The 19232-nt window shown below is 36.5% G+C and overlaps 1 protein-coding gene across 2 annotated transcripts in view; it reads right to left on the bottom strand.

The window, feature by feature from the left end:
• Positions 1-16155, bottom strand: part of cep85l (centrosomal protein 85L) — a 66937-nt gene extending 50782 nt beyond the window's left edge. Inside the window, exons 1-2 of one of the 2 annotated variants that reach the window (XM_084090324.1) lie at positions 16067-16155; positions 6221-6379 (exon numbers count right to left, since the gene is read on the bottom strand). In XM_084090324.1, the coding sequence (XP_083946450.1) occupies positions 6221-6379; positions 16067-16082 (175 nt within the window). In that variant the 5' untranslated portion in view covers positions 16083-16155. Of the gene's footprint in view, positions 1-6220; positions 6380-10511; positions 10881-16066 lie in introns of those variants that run through there. The other variant, XM_084090323.1, reaches the window with a different exon arrangement.
• Positions 16156-19232: the final 3077 nt, after the last annotated feature.

Here is a 19232-nt window from a genome sequence, read left to right as displayed (position 1 = left end):
CTAATCCCAACTGGCTAATCAGACAATGCCAGGAGCTAATCTAGCCCAAATCTAATAGAGAGTAACATTTTGACCTGGAATTCCCTTGGGACTAGGATGTTCGGAGAAGATCAGACAGATTTGAAGAGAGAGATTTGGTTAATACCACTGGATTGATAATATTTTTTTAAACAGAGTAGCAACTTAAAATGGCAAATGTAAGATCGTTTACCAGTTTTTGAAACAGATAAAGATCATTAATTTGTCAAAAATTACCAACTGTCAATGTAAATACGATGTACAATCACATCTCCAACCAACCACAGACAAACTGAGACCCATGTGAAAACCGACAATAAAGTAACCATATTACTAGGGATGGTCCCAAAGCCGAATGCTTCACACTCCTTTGCAGGCTCCGCTTCACACACACATTTGATTTGGCACATGTTTTACGAAGGATGCCTTACTAATAATACTGAATAATAATATATATCTATTTTTCCAACTTTATTTTACATAAAGATTGCTATAAAAAAAGAATAAATCATTTTTATGAAACACATAATGCATCTTTGCTATGCTTAAACTATAAATGTAATAGAGCTACATCTAAAAACATGACGTTTATTGAGTTTTGACACGATTGTTCCCGGTGCCCACCACAGCATTTGCAATTTACAATGTGTTTTACAGCGTTGAGCAATGTAGCTAATCACAAACACATCCGTTGATTTATTGAATCCATTGGCCAATCAGAGGTGTTAAAGTTAATCATAATCCAATCATCGCTCAAAACGCAGGAGTTTTGGTCCAGTGCTGAACTCTGCATGCTAGCAAATCCTCTCATTATAACAAACAAAGTGTAGACACGATGTAAATAAGAAGATTAAATCAGAGATTCAATGTGCAGTGTAGAAAAGTTTATGAGATCGCGAACTGAGATGAGTGACATCTAACCTAACCTAACCTAACCCTATGCACATTTTTTAGGCTATATAATCCATTTAGAATTTGAATAAAAGTTTTGCTCTTCATGCTGCTGAGGACCAATGGCCACTTACACAGCAGCAAAGTGAGATAGATGGATAGATAGACAGACATTGTTAAAAACAATGCAAACTCACTGGATCACAAATACACTGGAATGCACGTCACTTTGTTGAGATTGCTCCTTGTGTATTTCTGGATGCTTCAGTGGCATCCAAGGCATCCTTTCCAGCTAGTCTTAGGGCACCTCTGTGTTTATTCTTGGCTGATAAGTCATGCGATTCGGGTTTCCTTTCGACACAGCTGATCCTCACACGGAAAGATGACACCTACCGTCCTAAACTATATTGCGTAAGTGCTCCATGGAAATGCATGTGCCAGGAGTGCCTGGCAAACATTCAAGGACAAATATGTTAAGGACCCGAGACAGAAGACTTTCATCCGATTACTGACAAATAATCATTACTCAGACAGATCGGAAGTATGGCAAGTGGGGGAATAAATGTGATTCTGGTCTAAATAAGTCCAGCAATGTCATTACCTTATCATTAATCCCATGCAAGGGTTTTTGAAACAAGAATGAAGCTTCTGATAGGAGCCATCAACCCCCCAGGAGTAATTATGAAGCTTCTGCCCATAATAAGGTATAATTAGTGACTCAGGTCATGAGGCGTCCTGGTTCAAGACAAAAGGAATTTCCTGTGCCTTGTTTTAGGTCATCCACCGGCAGCTCATTTGGAGAGAGGGAATTCTGATTCTCAAGGTGGATGAAAGTAGGTAAATTAATCTTCAAGAGGACACATCTCTGGCATGATTCTCAAGGTTAAACATGTGTCACAGGAAAGCCTGACACTATAGACTAGTGAAGACGTCTTACAAGGAAAACTTACTCTGTCATGAGACCTTCAGAGGGCCAAAGGGTAAGATCACAACTGATAACCTCAAGACTTAACAACTTCACTCAGACCGGTTACAATTATTTTATTAGATCTACAAAATTACTTTCGATATGTTTGTAGACAGATACACTAATCACTAACTTTCACCAATAATTTAAATGGTACCAATTTTTCAGCATTAAACAGGCCAATTCATAACCAAACTTCCTTATGAATTGTATCTAATGCATTGAATCCATTAGTCTTATTAAGCGTGTTTAAGTTGGCTTGAGGCATGGTGACTATGCATCTGTCTCTATGCATCTGAGGTCACATGTGCTCAAAAGTGACTGACTACAATATGACAGGATGTCCTAAATGCAGGACATGTCCCCAGGCTCACAGATATGCAGCACCGTAATGAGGCCGTCTGCTAATTATGAAATCCACATGAGGAGAGCAAACCCACACCATAAAAACACAGAAAAAGCACCTTTGACTAGCAATTAGCAATAGCATAAAAAAAAAAAAGAGAAACTAGATCAGTGATTCCCAAACATTACCAGGGGAGACACTTGTGATTAACTGTATTTTTAATATTTAGGTAATGCATATATATATATATATATATATATATATACACACAGTATATATATACACACACATACAGTATATACACTACGTATATACAGTATATAAATAAAACAATAACAGATTCTAAACCGATTTCTAAAGCTTCAGAAAAGATTAGGAAACACTGAAACACTTAAATCTTGAGACAGTAGCTATTAAATTATAGAGTGCTGCTGTCTGTCCATTACGGCTGAATTTTCCAGACTGTTTCAGTGTTTTATAGAGTGAAAATGTAATAAACCAATTGCACGTTGAAAACAAGATATAGTGGTTCTGGAGAGGCTTCCAGAATAGTTTATCCCTTTTTCATGTAGATTACAGACAATCAGTCTGCATTAGAATTCTAAATGAAGGAAAGATCTGGGAGAGAGGAACTTCAGGCCAGCATAAAACCATCCTTGAGCAAAGCACAACATGGCGAGATTTAAACAAAGTGAATCCCAAATCCATCCCAGCTTAATATTTAGGATGATTCCCCCAAAAATGAGTAAACACGTTGTTCTTTTTGTTTGAGCATCCTGACAAGACCAACACACCAACTTTGAGTTGACACCGTCAATGGCAGATGTTAGAGTGTTTAGAAAACCTATATGAGAACCATTATTTTTGCAATAGTATATCCATCCCTTAAATTATATCCATCTGCTTAATATAATTATAATTACTGAAAACATCATTAAAGTAGCCGAAGTATTTAAAAAAAAAAAAACACGCCACAGAAACTTCAATATTGACAATGACAAGCATTAATATTCAGCTTTGACATTGAAGTTCTACATGGATTTAGTCATCATGTCTAGCAGTGCAGGGGAGGTCATAGTTATTTATTTCTCTACCATGTGGTGATATCACGGCTCTCATCCTACACAGTGATTATTACAGATGTTTCTATGTCAGATCTGCCCTACTTCTGGAGCCAACTCATACTGGCTGCGTGCATCTAAATCGGCACAGAGACAAAGCCCTGAGATCATTCTTGACTGAAACAAGCGTGTTTGGACTCTTGCACCAGTACCACTTAGGGCATTTAAAAGTCACAAGTTTTGGCAAAAGCCAAAATTCACAACCCAACAGAACAGAATGTATGAACAGCCAGTGACTCTGTGCTTGACCTTGATTTGAGCCCTGAGCAGAGGCGTATTTACTGCACTAATGATAAAGAGATCAATTTAAGCAGGGAGTTGTGATCAATACGAGCATGACCACAGTCAGCCTGACGGCAGGACGGCCCGTCTTTCTGGGGCACTGAGCCAGGCAACTGTCAGCTCCCTTTAGACAGCACTGGGACAGGAAGTACCGTGAGATAATAACCAACATGGCCATTGCATGGAAATATAGGGCAGGATGGTACGCCTCCAGCTGGGAGCTCACACTGAAAAAGACATGATATACCATTGGATAAATACATCATAGCCCTAGGCATCAATTATGATGACAAATCAGGGGAGAATAAAACCCATAGATTTACATTGAAGAAGGGAGCACAAAATCTATCCAGCGACCACAAAATCATAGAGACCCTAAAGGCCTGTTCAGACCAAGAACGAAAGGAATAAAGATATAGTTCTAACAACTGTTCTCAATATTAAAGAATAGCAGCGTTCACACTTCACACAACAGCTATAACGATAATGGCACAGAGAAACTGTATCGTTGGAATCACTTTCAGAAGGATTTTATTCAGCTGATGAACGATAAAAACAGTGACAGCCAATCAGAATTCAGCCTGCTGTAACGACCTTTCGCATTTAAAGTGACAGACAATCACGTGCTTAGAATAAACAACGATATCGTCTGCTGCTGTGAACGCTAATATAGTTATCTTTATAGTTAGCAACCATATAGAACACCCTACAACTGCATCTGAACTTGTAAAAAACGTAGTGCTATTCTAGTATTATTCATATATCAGTATTATCGTTTAATATTTAACATTAACATGTGTGTTGTAATTGAACCCATCACCTTGGCACTGCTAGCATTATGCTCTACCAGATGAGACACAGGAACTCTACTGACATTGAGAGTCTGGATACGGACCACCAACATCTAGTAAATAATGCTCATTCGTGCCACTAAATTTAAGTGCCATTCAATTTGTATTTGTAAATGTATTGCATGGGTTTCTTTTAAACTTAATTGTAAAAGAACTGCCTTCCACTGAAATCCCCTGCATAATGCATGAAGAGTAAAGTGCTACTTTTTTTGACTGAGCTGCCTTGTGGGTGATTATAGCTGCTAAGTTGTAGGTAGTTATTTACACTAAAATATGTATGACCATATCAGAAATCCCATGGAAGAAAAAAGACGAAGTGCATCTGCCGTGAGTCGTGACTGTTTTGACAATCACTATTGTAACTAAAACCTTCTCCCCAACCTTTAAAACCCTACATTTACCAAATTAATAACCTGCAAATTTTATCTTAGATGATAAAAATGTGGCTAAAATCTTTCAATGCTTTACCTATACTAAGACTAGTATAACATTAAGACTAATTTCAACCGGAGAATTTGTACATAACAAGTGAGAAATCCAAGTCAAGCTTAATTTCTACTCACATTTCTCTTTGCAAAGATAAAATCACTAAATACATGTCAAAAAGGCCTCTTCATTTACTTGCACAAGCAGACATTACCATCCAAAAGTTTGCAATCAGTAAGATTTTAAAGAAATTAATACTTTTATTCAGCAAGGATGCATTAAATTAATCAAAAGTGACAGTAATAACTTTTACATTGCTATAAAACATTACTATTTTTAATTTTAAATGAATGCTGTTCTTTTAAACTTTATATTCATCAAAGAATGTTTAAAATGTTTCACCAAATTAGCATATTGGAATGATTTCGGAAGGATCAAGACTGGATAAATGGCTGCTGAAAATTCAGCTTTGGCATTTTTATTTTAACATACATTTAAAAAAAAACAAAAAAACATTATATATATACATTTGACCAAACAAATGCAGCCTTGTTGAGCATAAGAGACTTCTTTCAAAAACATTTTAAAAAATCTTACCGACTGACGGAGTATAATTGTTTTCACCTTTTCTTTTCTGCTTTTAAATTATTCCAATGCAGGCATCCTTAACAGGCACTAAACTCTTGGTCTAGATTCAAATTATATGTTGTTGGCCATATAATTCCTATGTTGTCTAACATGTTAAATAAAAAAAAGTTTGGCTCACTGTGAAGGATCAGCTTGAGGCACCAATAAACATACATGTGATTTGGAGCGTTTGGATGCAAACAGTCATTTGGCAAAAGAGAAAACTATTTCACATAACTCATCATCTTATAATCTCTACCCGTAAGCCACTGCACACATTGGCCTACATACATTTAAGAGACATTGAAGTGTGACCCATTTTAGAGGCTTTTACAAAACATTGCTCGCTCAGGATAACTTCTCAAAAATCAAAGTGGCAGACAAAAAACAGCCCTAGTTTGCCCTCGCTAAAGCATTAAAATCTCTGTATTTGTTGGTCATGGCGAAACTGAAGCTGATGTTCAAAGATCTTAAATTTTTGTCTGACTAAAGCGATGCATAAGGACATGGGTCATGACTTCGGGCTGATTTTGTAATGAGCTTGCTAGAAAAAGTCTGACTGCAAAAACCAGCCGTGAATTACAACAGCCGATCAATAATACGTTTCACACCTCACAAAACAGATTAAGGCTAGTCAACCAAGCCAGCCATGGTTAGTTCGAAAGTAAGCTGTGCCATATATATTTCGTACCTTCTACGCTGTCAGAACACGAGGTTCCAATGCCGGTATCGCCACTGTCCGAGGCAGCGCTGTGACGTCGCCCGCGGCTGCTAATGCCAGTGGCGGAAGAGGAAGCTTGCCATGCTGAGTCGCAGCCTGGGACCCATCCGGGAGAGGACGTGCTCGAACCTAGGAAACAAACAGAACAGGGTTACCATGGAAGAGGAGGAGACAAACAGAAGGATGTCATGTCCAACAAACACATGATTTCAAACTGTTCCACCATTTAACTGTCTATTCACTATGAAAGACTTTTAGTTAAGTCAAGTGAGCATTCAATAACGACAAGGAAGTGCAATTTTCAGGTCGCCATTACAAACACCATTACTTCAGTGAAAATGAGCTAAATGTGATCATGGATAGGGTTAGGAGTAGGGCTGCACAATATTGGAAAAACCTGACAATGCAAGCTTTTGTTTTCCAGCGATATATATATTGCGATATGAAAACAGTTTCACCATATGAATAGCTCTATTTGGAAAGAATGAATCATTCTAGAATGATTGGGGTGATTTTGTAGCCTGTAGGGGAGTGAATCTGCATAGAATAAACGAATTACATCATAAATACAATACATACAAATTATATAAACAGTGTTTTAGCCTATATTTTTCAGCTAAGTCTAAACTGTTAGGTACAAAAATGGAATAATCAAATGCAAAATGACACTGCATAATCTTCACTGTATAAATTAAATATAGCCTAATTAATCTTTGTTAAAGCTACAAAAGTGATTTTCTCACTAGAGCTAATGCACAGATCCAATATAATGATACGTTTTCTTTCTCAATTGTCAAAATTGTCAAAGCCACTGTGTTTACGAGGATACTTGCCGAGACAGGCAGTTTGATATAATTTTGGGTGTATGTGTCCGTTCAAGCAAAGAGAACGGAATTCGGTGTTCGCACGATGACTGCACGGCTCTGTGTGCGCACAGAAAACAGCGCAAGAGTTCCGAATTGGGTTCTCTTTCCTTAAAATCTTAAAACATGCGTCTACTTGCATTAAAATGGTTTAAAATTGCTTGAATGTTTAAACTGACTCTCCATCAGTCTATGATGGTTAAACTTTGCATTTGCAATTAATCCGAGAATCATGTGCGTTTCGTGTGCCTGGTCCGAACGGATCACGTATCAACTACGATCCCTATGCTTGACATCACACATCCTGCGGATGCGCACATCACGATATCAATGCTAAAACGATTAATCGTGCAGCCCTAGTTAGGAATAAAGAACCAGTGCTCATTTAGAATCGGTTCTATTTACTCAAAAATGTAGCAAAAAGAATCGCTAAGACAACCAAACACCATGGAAAAATTATGTTGTACATAAAGGTTTGTGAGACTTAAACCTATGACTCATATGACAAAGAACTAGGGGTGTAACAATATATTGTGTCACAATATATTGCAACAATATGCAACAAAAATGCAACAATATGTATCGTGGATAGTTCACCCAAAATAAAAATTACCCTGTGAGAAAAAAATTTTTTTTTCAGAGTCAGTACTACATTAAACTACAATATATTATGTTGAATATAATGTATAATAATGGGGGAATATTAGTGGGTCCTGATAATGCTTATGTTATAAGTCTTATGTTACCAGTAAAAAGTGGCCTACATTATTTTAAATATATCTAGCCAGTGACAGAGTGCAAGCATATTCATCTAAAATAATTCTGTATTTTCAGGTTCAGAATCATGAATATATTTATTCTGGTGTCTCTATTGTCCAAGCCTATTCATTTACACCCACAATGTTATATCAAATTTAGCATTTAATCAACAGTAAATTTTTTCTTAACCTTTTATTATATGTCTTGGAGTATCGCAATAATATTGTATCGTGAGTTCAGTATCGTGATATGTATCGAATCGTGAAATTAGGGTATCGTTATACCCCTACAAAGAACAGTTTTGTTCATTTGATATGTACACTATCACTCAAAATATGTACACTATCACTATCACTCAACACATTAAATCAGGGTTCACCAATCTAGGTCCTGGAGGGCCGCTGTCCCTGCAGAGTTTAGCTCCAACCAGCTCCAATACACCTGTTTGAAAGTTTCTACCCTGCATTAAATTGATCAAAAGTGACAGTAAATACATTTATAATGTTACAAATGATTCATACTTCAAATAAATGCTGTTTTTTAACTTTCTACTCATTAAAGAATTTAACAGTTATCACAAAAATATTAATCTGTTTTCTTGAGTAGCAAATCAGCATATTAGAATGATTTCTGAAGGATCATGTGAAGACCGGAGTAATGATGCTGGAAATTCAACTTTGACATCATAGAAATAAATTACATTTTAAAATATATTCAAATAGAAAACAGTTCTTTTAAATTTTAATAATATTTCACAATATTAAGAGTTTTACCGCCTTTTTTACCAAATAAATGCAACGATGGTGAACATAAAATACTTCTTAAAAAAAAAAAAAAAACTTAAAATCTTACCGACCCCAAACTTTTGAACAGTTTTTATCTGGGCCAAAAGTACTAATTAAACCACTAAAACAAGGTGAAGTTCAGTGAACCAAATGGTCCGTCTTGCGCTAGAGGGCTTGTCCCCAATATCTCTTAGCCTAATCTATTCTGAAGTGTAGGCTAATCCGTTTAGACACCACCATTTAGGCTGTCCACCGTAACGCCTGCCAGGAAAAAAAATGGAATATGAAATCTCTCTTGCCAACATCTCTGAACAAACATGTTGATTTGCTTCCAAAGAGAACACAAATGACTTGATTCATAGTACAAAGTTTTGATGAAAAATTATTATGGAGTAGGCTAGATTACTACATTATTAAAAACTGTAAAGAAAAAACACAACAGCATCCTTTTCATTACAGGTAGGCCTACTATCAGCAAAATCAACAACTCCTGACACATGCAGTTTTATCGTGCCATACATCTTAGAAAAATCACAAACTTGGAGCAATTTTCCTGATATAGCAGCTAAGAAAGAAAAACAAAACATACTTCAGATGCTTTATATGAATCTTAAACCTAAGAGTTCAAGACCAACAGGAGGCCAAGACCCAGCTGAAATCACCAGAACCAAAAATAGGTCTCCATAATTCCTGGGTGGAAAAACCTCAAGTTCATACCGGTTCATATGAAAGTGATCCACATTAGCCATCGTGACTGAGTATCAGATGAGTAAATATCCCGGGTAAACATAGGGCTTGTTGTTGATGGGGCACCAGCCGTTCTTCAAGACCACCAACAGTTATGCAACATGATATGAATTATTAAACATACTGGCAGAGAGACTAGTTAGAATCTGTTGCATCACTGTTCAATATTTAGACAACTTTAAACACACAAAGTGTAAAAGCACAAACTACTAAATAGCCTAACACTGAATGTGTATTTTACTTTCACCACTGAGCAATTTGCATAAGACACATGAAAGCAATTTCAATATTTGAGTGGGTAAAAAAAAAAAAAAAAGATTAAGTAAATTAATGCAATAATTTAAAACATTGACAGTTTATAACAGTAAAAAATAAAAATGTCTTATTTACATCTAACATTAATAGTAGCTACAATCATAAAACTATGTAAAATGTAATACTTTAGAATAACAACAAAATAAATAATTAGATAGTGTTTTATATAAATTATAAATTATTTTTATTTTAAGGAAAAACATGTCTTCACAACATTTCACTATTAACGAACTTTTAACGAAATTACTTTTGCCTCAAAAAACTCATAATTACTGCTTATTAGTAAGGTAGTTGTTTAGTTTAGGTATTGTGTAGGATTAAAGGGATGTAGAATAAGGTCATATAGAATAAGGCATTAATATGTGCTTTATAAGTACTAGCCTAATAAACAGCCAATATCCTAGTAATATGCATGCTAATACGCAACTAGTTAATAGTGAGAATTGGACCCTAAACTAAAGTGTTACCATATATATAGCCTATATATACACACAAGCTAAAAAAAATAGGACCTATGTGTGCCACGGCACTGCATATATTAGAGACCCCTCTGTTAGGGAACCTTGTGTGTCCATATCTGTCCCTTGACCCAAACAAAGACCGCCTGAAGGTGACACGAGTGATGGTCAACATCACAACGCTCATAACGGAACATCACTAATACATCACAGCCTGAGCGCGCGGAACAACAATACACGAGCCGTTACACGCGCCAGTCTGAAGATCAAACATGGCTGTTCTTATTAACATAATATCTGGCTTAGTGTCATTACACAAGCGGTAGGCTCTTACCTATCTTGTAAGTGTCGAATCCGTCCTCAAAATCGTTTCTGGCCCACATTGCGTTCGGTTTCACACCGATAGATCCAACAACGAGCCGTGACAAAATGCGCGAGCCCACCAAGAACAGGAGGGAGGGAGGAGGTATTTAAGTGAAACCGCATTCCATAGTCCCGAAAGACTGGAAGAACCTGGCTACGTATATTATCTAAAATCAACGCGTTTATATGTCGCTACAATAGTTCTGGAAGGGTATGCGTCTGTCGCAGATTTGAGCCGTAATTCAGCTATAAACTGGCATTCTGTTTCTGACTCGCTGGCAGCTGCATCGCGAGGATGTGATCTCACTGGCTCAGCTCCTCCAGAGACCCGCGCGCGCACAAACGCAATCACAGTTCCAGCGACACTGGCTCCTCCCACCGCATACAGAGAAGTGTAGAAAGAGCCCGGGGCTAGTTGTCACACACAGGTCTTAACCCTTAAATGAGCATGAATGTCTCTGAAGTCTGAAAATTTATTAATTGCTATTTTATCAACACGACACAACTCATAAAACATAAAAAAAAAAATATTTTTATTTTATTTTACACTAAATGGCCATCCTGGGAAAAACAAACTCTACAGTTGAAAATAAAAGCAATATTTTGAGATAAATAAAAGCAAAAGGAAAAGCATTTGTGTCAAAAAAATTATTTGTGGCATGTGCTTTAAAGCATTATTTCACAACTATTTTTAATACAAAAACAAGTTACAACCTATCTGAAGGTGTCGGTGTTAATTATACATCTATGTACTGAGTAATAATAATTAACTAGGCTACAACTTACTATGAGTAAGGGTTAGGTTTAGTTGCATAATTTATAGTTATTATGTAACATGAAACAAGGACACTGTAAATAGAATTTTACCACAAGAAACTCTCTTTCTCCACAGGGAAATTAGTTACGTGTTTTAAAATGTTATATAATAAATAACTTAATATATATATAATATAATAACTTTATTTATTTATTTACTTATTTGTTGCAGTTTCCTGAATTGTTTCAATTGTTTTAGATTTTACTGTTTAAATTTTACTTAATATTCTACAAAAGGCTTTTAATGGCAGCTTAAGACTTTAGGTATGCCTGTGTTAAACTGACTTAAAAAGAAATATAGTACTGGAGTAAACAAAGACAACAAGCCGCTCTCCAATGAATGGGGATGATACAAATGTAAGCATATACAATATTAATGTTATTTCAAAAGTCTATTTTCATAAATTAATACTCTCAATTAGAGTATACTCTCAAACAGATCTCTTAAGTATTAAGTATTTTTTTAATATAGTAAAGTGCTCTCTGTATACTGGTGTTTTGTTAGTCAGGTCTTGAGTAGATAAAATGAATTGTGGTTTAAATCAACAAATACACTCAGTCTAATTTAGATAGCACATTCTTTCACAGGGAAACACAGCAGGCCTATTTATATTTAAGGGTGTTTGAGGCTGTTTCCACTCCACACCTGTTTGACAGACTAGGGTAATTGTCCAAGCTGCCCAAATGGGGCATTCCTTTCTTAACATTCCTTTGTAGCCTTCATGTCTATTAGCCCTGCTGTCTCATTACACCGAGAACTTCAGTTTACAAGAGTCTCTTGCACAATATACAAATGTACAAAACATAAGGACTGATGCTAATTTTTCACAACATCTGTGTTGCATAACACATGGCATAACATCTACAATTATCAGGACGATTACTGCGGAAACAACTGCAATATTTACATCACATTACCTCAACACCATGACAATCAATAACTATAATTTGAGAGAAAGTCAAAAAATGTACGCATAACATTTCTTCACAACATATCAAACTGCACACGACAGACAGGGAAGCCAGTCGTCTGCCTGATTGGGTCTAGTATCAACAGATAGAAAACTTGAGGCGAGAGGAAACCAGACTGTATAATAACTGTATTATGCTGGTTCAATTGCCCATAATCTCACAATTAAGAACATGCATTCAACTGCAATTACCCCATTCTGACAAGACTAACCATTTTAATAGGTTTCAAAAACAACAAATTATATTTTAATAAATAAATTATATATGCTAATTATAGCTTGACTGACCCCCCCCCTAAAAAAAAAAAAAAAAAAAAAGTCAGTAAAAATATTATTTCTTTTAGGTGCAAATCCTTGTTTTATACGTTTTTATTGTATCAATATAATATATAATAAGCCTGTGATGATAGATAATATATAAAAGATAAAACGATAAAGCTCAAATGAATTTCAGAAAGCTTTGTCCAAACATGCAAGCACAATGGTTGCATAATCTCCTGTTCTCAGGGTCTATTCATCAGATTTATTATGCAGTTCCATGTCGCTAATTTGACAAAGCAGTTCTGTCAGCACAGAAAAGAGCCGGACCTGACCTGTACTTCATATAAAATTTATGTAATGTTTCTCAAAGGAATAGTTCACCTCAAAAAGACAATGTATTTATTTATTTACCCACCCTCTCTTTATTTTGTGGAGGACAAAATTCTGAAGAATTGTGCTAGTTACTCCTTTCCATGCAATTACAATGAATGGGAACTGTAGCTTCTAAGAGTCTATAAATAAAATAAAATAAATAAATAAATAAATTAACTTTGTGACTGAAAAAGTCAAATTCTGATAATCTTCCACTCTAGTTCAAAGAGTCATAACCAAATCAGTCTGATTCATGAACAAATCATTCAGACTGGCTTTGTGAACTGAATCAACCAATTCATTGAAAAGGGCCAACTCAACTCACTTTTTCGAAGCTTGAAAGCTTAAGGCCTAATTCATTGCATCTGTATGGAAACAAAAAACAGTAGTATTCAAAGAAAGAAAGAAAGTTTAAAAAAAAAAAAAGCCTCTGCTACATGTTAAGTCTTGCTAGACGGCCACCTGTGTATATGGAAACGGTATTGAGGAAGTGAACAAAGACACCGAGCAGACATTCCTGCAGACTATACAGAGCCGTGGTACTGGATGACACTGAGGCCTGTCTCCAAAACAACTGAAGCTCTGAGCCACAGTTCTGGCCCACTCACTCCACACACACAGAGCAGCTACACTTCACAACACAAAGAGCGCTCACACTCCACTGTGAACAGCTGAGGTCTGTTATACTCCCAACATGCAGTGAACATATCTCTGCTAAGGCAAGCATCGCTTTTACAATTGCTCATTAAACTTCAGCACATGAATGACAGTGCAACTTATTGAGAAGAGATGTGCTATTATTTACCCAAGTGATATAGATCATGATTTTTGCCTGCGGTGGATAATAAAATGGGAGAAAAAATACTTGCATTGAAGGCACGATCTAAGCATTCTAGAGACCAAATATCATCGAGATTTGAGGGTGGACTCTTTTTACTTTGGCCAGTAAGTAATCTGGCAACCACATAACAACATACTAACATACTCAAAACACCACAGAACTCTTTAGCAACCACCTATCAACACCCTGACAAACACCTAAAAAAAACAAGAATTGTGGGATCATTATGCAACCAGTGTACAACCACGCATTACACCTTAGAATCTGCATAGCAACGCCCTGACAACGCCAAGAAAACACTTGCATTGTGAGCTGTTTTAACCTTGGCCATTACTCAAACACCTTCGAAGAACTTAGCAAACACATATCAATGGCCTAGCATTAGAAAAATCAAGATCTTTACGTAACCAGAATGCAACCACCCAGAACATCCTAGCAATCACACAGCATACTCAGAACCAGTGTTGTGGGCAACGCATTAGTGAATAATCAGGTTACCTTTTTCAAGTAACTAGTAAAGTAATGCATTACTTTTAATTTTACAATAAAATATCTCAGTTACTTTTTCAAATAAGTAACGCAAGTTACTTTGTTTTGCCATTTATTGACAGACAGCTCTCCTGTGCCTCATGTTGAGAGAAATCATGAGTAAGTGCAGAGAAATCGTGAGTTGTGTGCGTTGTGTGAACATGATGCTTATTGTAGTTCTAGACTTTTATGGAAGGGCCCTTCGTGAAGGGGTCCATTTGTTCCCTTTAGTTTGGAACACCCCTACAAATGGAAGAAACCCCTTCCTGAAGTGCCCTTCAAGGGTGCAAAAATGCCATCTGAAATTTGCCCATGGTGTTGAACTTTCTTCACATGTCCTATTCTTCTGAGATCCAGAATGGCAGCACAGCTAAGAGGTTTTTTAGAGCTTCGCCCTCTACTGTACCGGTGTGAATTTGCATTTCTTTCAGTCTGAGGCTTATTCATTTCACTTTTGTGTGAAAGAGCCTTTACATTTACCAAAAAATAGAACTTTGTGTGTTTTTTTGTTATTTATTTATCAAAAAACAAGCAAGCAAGGCCAGCCCACATAAAAAAGTAGCCTAATGCAAAAGTAATGTAACGGATTACTTTCCACAAAAAAGTTACTTTCCACGTGATTAGTTACTTTATTAGGGAGTAAAACAATATTGTAATGCATTACAATACAACACATAGCAACACCTTAGCGATCACTCACAACAGTGACTTTTGCAAGGGAATGCACAATTAACATTTATTTATTAATTGCCCCCCCCCCAAAAAAAAAAATATATTTTGTAGATAAGCGGTAAATTTTAGAAGCATTTGTGGAAAATATACTGCATGTGAAACAAAACAGTATTACAGAATCCTTTGCCACCGATTAAAATCAACACTGGCACAGAGTGAGATAACATTTCTACTATATTTTCCATAAACACCAGCTTCATTTATCTAACCAGCGATCATGTTTTTACAGAAAAAAGGCCTTTGACCCTCTTGGAGATGAATGAACCCTGTTGCTACCCGACCCAAACAACACATTTCCTCTCAGAGGACTGAGAGACCTGTACACCGTGCCACCAATGTTCACAACTTCACTCCTGTATTTTGCCACCAGATCGGGGGCTGGTTTGGAAAAGAACCACCACATGAATAATTCCCTGAGGTTTAGAGCGTGTGGGACGTACAAACCAGGGCATCAAGAATCAGTGTTTTTGTGAATTTTATCGAACTAGTGCAGACTACACCCAACCCCCACTTCCTGTCTCGCTGCCAGGAAACCAGTGGCTGCATTATAACACAGTGGACCTGCACACGCATATACTATCCATTATAACAGTACCAGCCTGCAGCCAAGCCAAAGTACTAGCCAATTTTTAATATAAAATATATTATACTTAAAATATATAAGCTTGACTTCCTGCTTAAAATACCTGGACGCTGTTAACAAAAGTCTTTGCTTCTTAAAAATACACAAATGAACTGCAATTGAATATAAAATAAGCATCAATCACATTCAGTATAACATGATTCTTGCATTCTCATTCTTATGACATGATCTTTATCTCCAAAAGCAAAGCATGAAAGGTCAACAGCATTCATTAATAAGAGTCTCAAAGCCCATTTTCAAATTTAAATCAGTTCAAGTGTCGACATAAATAGCAATGCCCCATATTACTCGGCCTGGAAAGGAGAAAATTACAAGAAGTTCCAATAAAAAGAAAAATATAGTTGTACAAATGCAAAACTTACAGTTGTTGGTCGACATGGGAAATGCACATTATGCAGAAGTAGCGGGAGGAAGTGGTGTTTGCTAAGCATTCGTTACCTCGTGGAGAACCACAGCCAATGAGAACACGTGAAACATCACAGACTCTTTTGAATAGGTGTGACAAAAGGACTTGCTTTCAAGTGTCACTAAAATTCACAGTTATTTGGATCTTGGGTTTTGATGCTTCCACACATGAATTGTGGTAAAACAAAAATAAAACATTGGCAAAAGAGTCTTTGTTGGATGCCCATTAGCTCCTGTTTGAACTGCAAAGGTCAGGACTTCTGACTTTGTAGCTTTCCAGAGCCACAGTAGTGGGACTCTTGTTAAACACATCACAGCAGGAGACGTCCGGTCTCAACAGTCATGCTAGACACCATAGTCAAAGATCAATACCAGTCTAGGTCAGAGGGACCTTTATGAAGTGTTTGTGGAACAACAGCAGACTTCGATTTGCTTGAATCGCCACTCAGCTCTTGGCAACCAACAGCACTATAGTGACTACATATGACAAGCTCTAAAAAGTTTTTATGGACTAATTTTATGAGCTTGAGAGGTCTTTGAAAGTTTGGGGGAAAATAACTGCATACAGGTTTGGAACAACATAACTAATAACAGAACTTTCATCTGTGAATATTTCCTTTAACGCTGTTGAAACACCCAGAAGGATGTTGCACATTTCACAAACTTTCTAACGTGTGCGTCACTGTTTCTTGATCAGCAATTTTCTTTCCAGTAAACAGGCGATGGCTGACCGTACAGAGGATGTGTTGCCCAACTTTACACACATTTAATGTGCCACATGCATGCCTGTCATGTCAAAAACATGCTATTTATCAGAAAAATAGTACAAACTAGCTTTTTCTAAAGCAGAATAGAGCTTGCTCCATAACTCCTGCATAAATCCTGCCATTCCCAGTGGTGATTGATGTTTTTTCCCCTGCAGCGTTCCAGGTGAAGAGCTGCACAAACAACATTCATATTACACCTCTGGGTTTATGCAATCTAGCTACACCCCAACTGTCAGAGCAACACGTTTAGTTCTGTCCCGTTCATGTGATCATGTATGTAACTGAAGCAGATCATAACGCCTTGAGGCATAGGATTATCTGTACTAAATAACTTGCAGCATAAATGACTTATCATAAAAGAGTGTTCAGACCGGGCCTAAAAGTAAAATGCCGGGTCCTGCCAAACAAAACTCTGCTGAATGGAACAAAATATGGTTTAAAGGTGCTCAGATGTTCACTTAAGACACCAAACCCATTCAGACATGTGTTTTTGACATGAGCCAACACATTCAATGCTTTCAAAACTGTCAAAATAACCTGACAGGAAATTGAAAGCTTCTTACCTGAAGAGCAAAAGGCTTTTAGCTAATCTTTTCATTTACAATCTTATATTTTTTTTAAAAATTGTAAGGTTTAGCCTATGAAAACGAGTCCCGCTCAGGGCGGTTAGGACCGGTAACATATATAAAATGACAAAAAACCTTAAAAAAAAAAACATTAAAAATGTGATGTGTAGGGAGTATGTAAACTTGCATGTAACTATTTAAACTGTATCTATCTGTCATTATATCTATCTATTAAACAGGTCAGACTAAAATGACATATATTTTGTGCTAAAATGCATTAAAAAATTACAAAGTCCCAAAATGAAATCCTCTAAGACAGTGTAAGATGCCAGAGGAATGATGCAATGGTGAGTTTGGGGGCTTTGCTGGCACATTCAGAGACATTAAATCAATAATGCTTCATTATTGATAAGGCCAGTGATCCATCTGCAGGAAGTTTAGGATCCATTAACGTCTCATCTTACCTTTAGTCTCTCTGGACTGCAGCTCTGAAAGCTGTACAGACCTTGACCCTCTCCAACAGAAGGTTAGACTTCACTAGTAACTCAGCCAGTCAATGGAAATGATCTCATAACTGGTTCAAAAAACAAAACAGAAGCTTATTACGGTCACATATTAACAGATGCATCAATAAAAGCACATCCTTGTTTATAAAGACAATGCTTAAAAAGAAGATTAATTTCCTGTTTTGTACAAAACGGCAAAAAACAAAAAGGGTGAACTTGATTTCTTGCTATTGAAGAGGTTTGAATGATAAACAAGCAAAATGTAATTGAGACCTGTCCATAATTTTAACCTTGGGAATGGCAGAGCCTGTATGATCCTATTATCACCTACTGCAGTACCTTCATCCCTAAACTCCCGATGGAATGCAATCCATCTCCATGACGATAGACAACATCTCCTCACCAAGGTGTCATTCACTGTTCCCATGGGGTGAATTGTTCAAGCCTGAAAACATCTCTTACAGCGTCCGCCAAGCATCCAAGAATCTGTTTGGATGGTTATTTGACTTTACAAGAGCTAAAAGACACCATTAGTCTGGCTTTATTTTTGCTGGCCGAGTGCAGCTATTGTTGAACAATAAATCACCGCACGCCAATTAAACATTCACTGTTGTTAACTGTAACTGGCCTGATTCTTGAATTGTTTTGCTATACATTTAGAATTGGTTATTCACTTAAGGGGAATAAATTATTATTCTTGCTTTTCTGAAATAAAACATTTAGGCCTCCTTAGTCCACCCAGACCCAAACATGGATAATTCATAAACCATCATGATTATGATGTCAAAACCACCAAGAGGTTTGCAACCTATTTAGTATTCAGCAGGAACAGTGGCAATGCACTCATAAAAGGGGAATGCAACAAAAGTGCATAATATAGCACTCTCAACAGTTCTGCTTAGTTGCAGATGTGAGATGTTTATAATTTTTTTTAAAAGAGCAATGCTAAAAAGTTTGTGATGTTTGAATTAAGATAAATAAACAGGCCTGGGAATTATTTTAGTTTTTTTAAATACTAAAATGGAAATAAAATAAATAATAATAGCAACTGAAATTAATTACATAAATGATCCTATTCAAAATTTGGGCAAAAATAGATATTGCTTATATTTTGATGATATTTATAAAAAGCTTTGAAAATATAAACAATAAATCTAATTTAAAGCTGCAGTCCGTAACTTTTTTTGATTTATATAATGAGCAAGTATGAATCCATTATCCTGAATCACTACGGTACACTTATAATAAGTGTTTATATTCTGACTATTTTAGACTGGTACGGGT

Source organism: Abramis brama (assembly GCF_963993115.1).
Source record: "Abramis brama genome assembly, chromosome: 18".
Lineage (NCBI taxonomy): Eukaryota > Metazoa > Chordata > Actinopteri > Cypriniformes > Leuciscidae > Abramis > Abramis brama.
The sequence above is the reverse complement of the archived record's forward strand: the minus strand, read 5'-3'. Positions and strand labels throughout refer to the sequence as shown.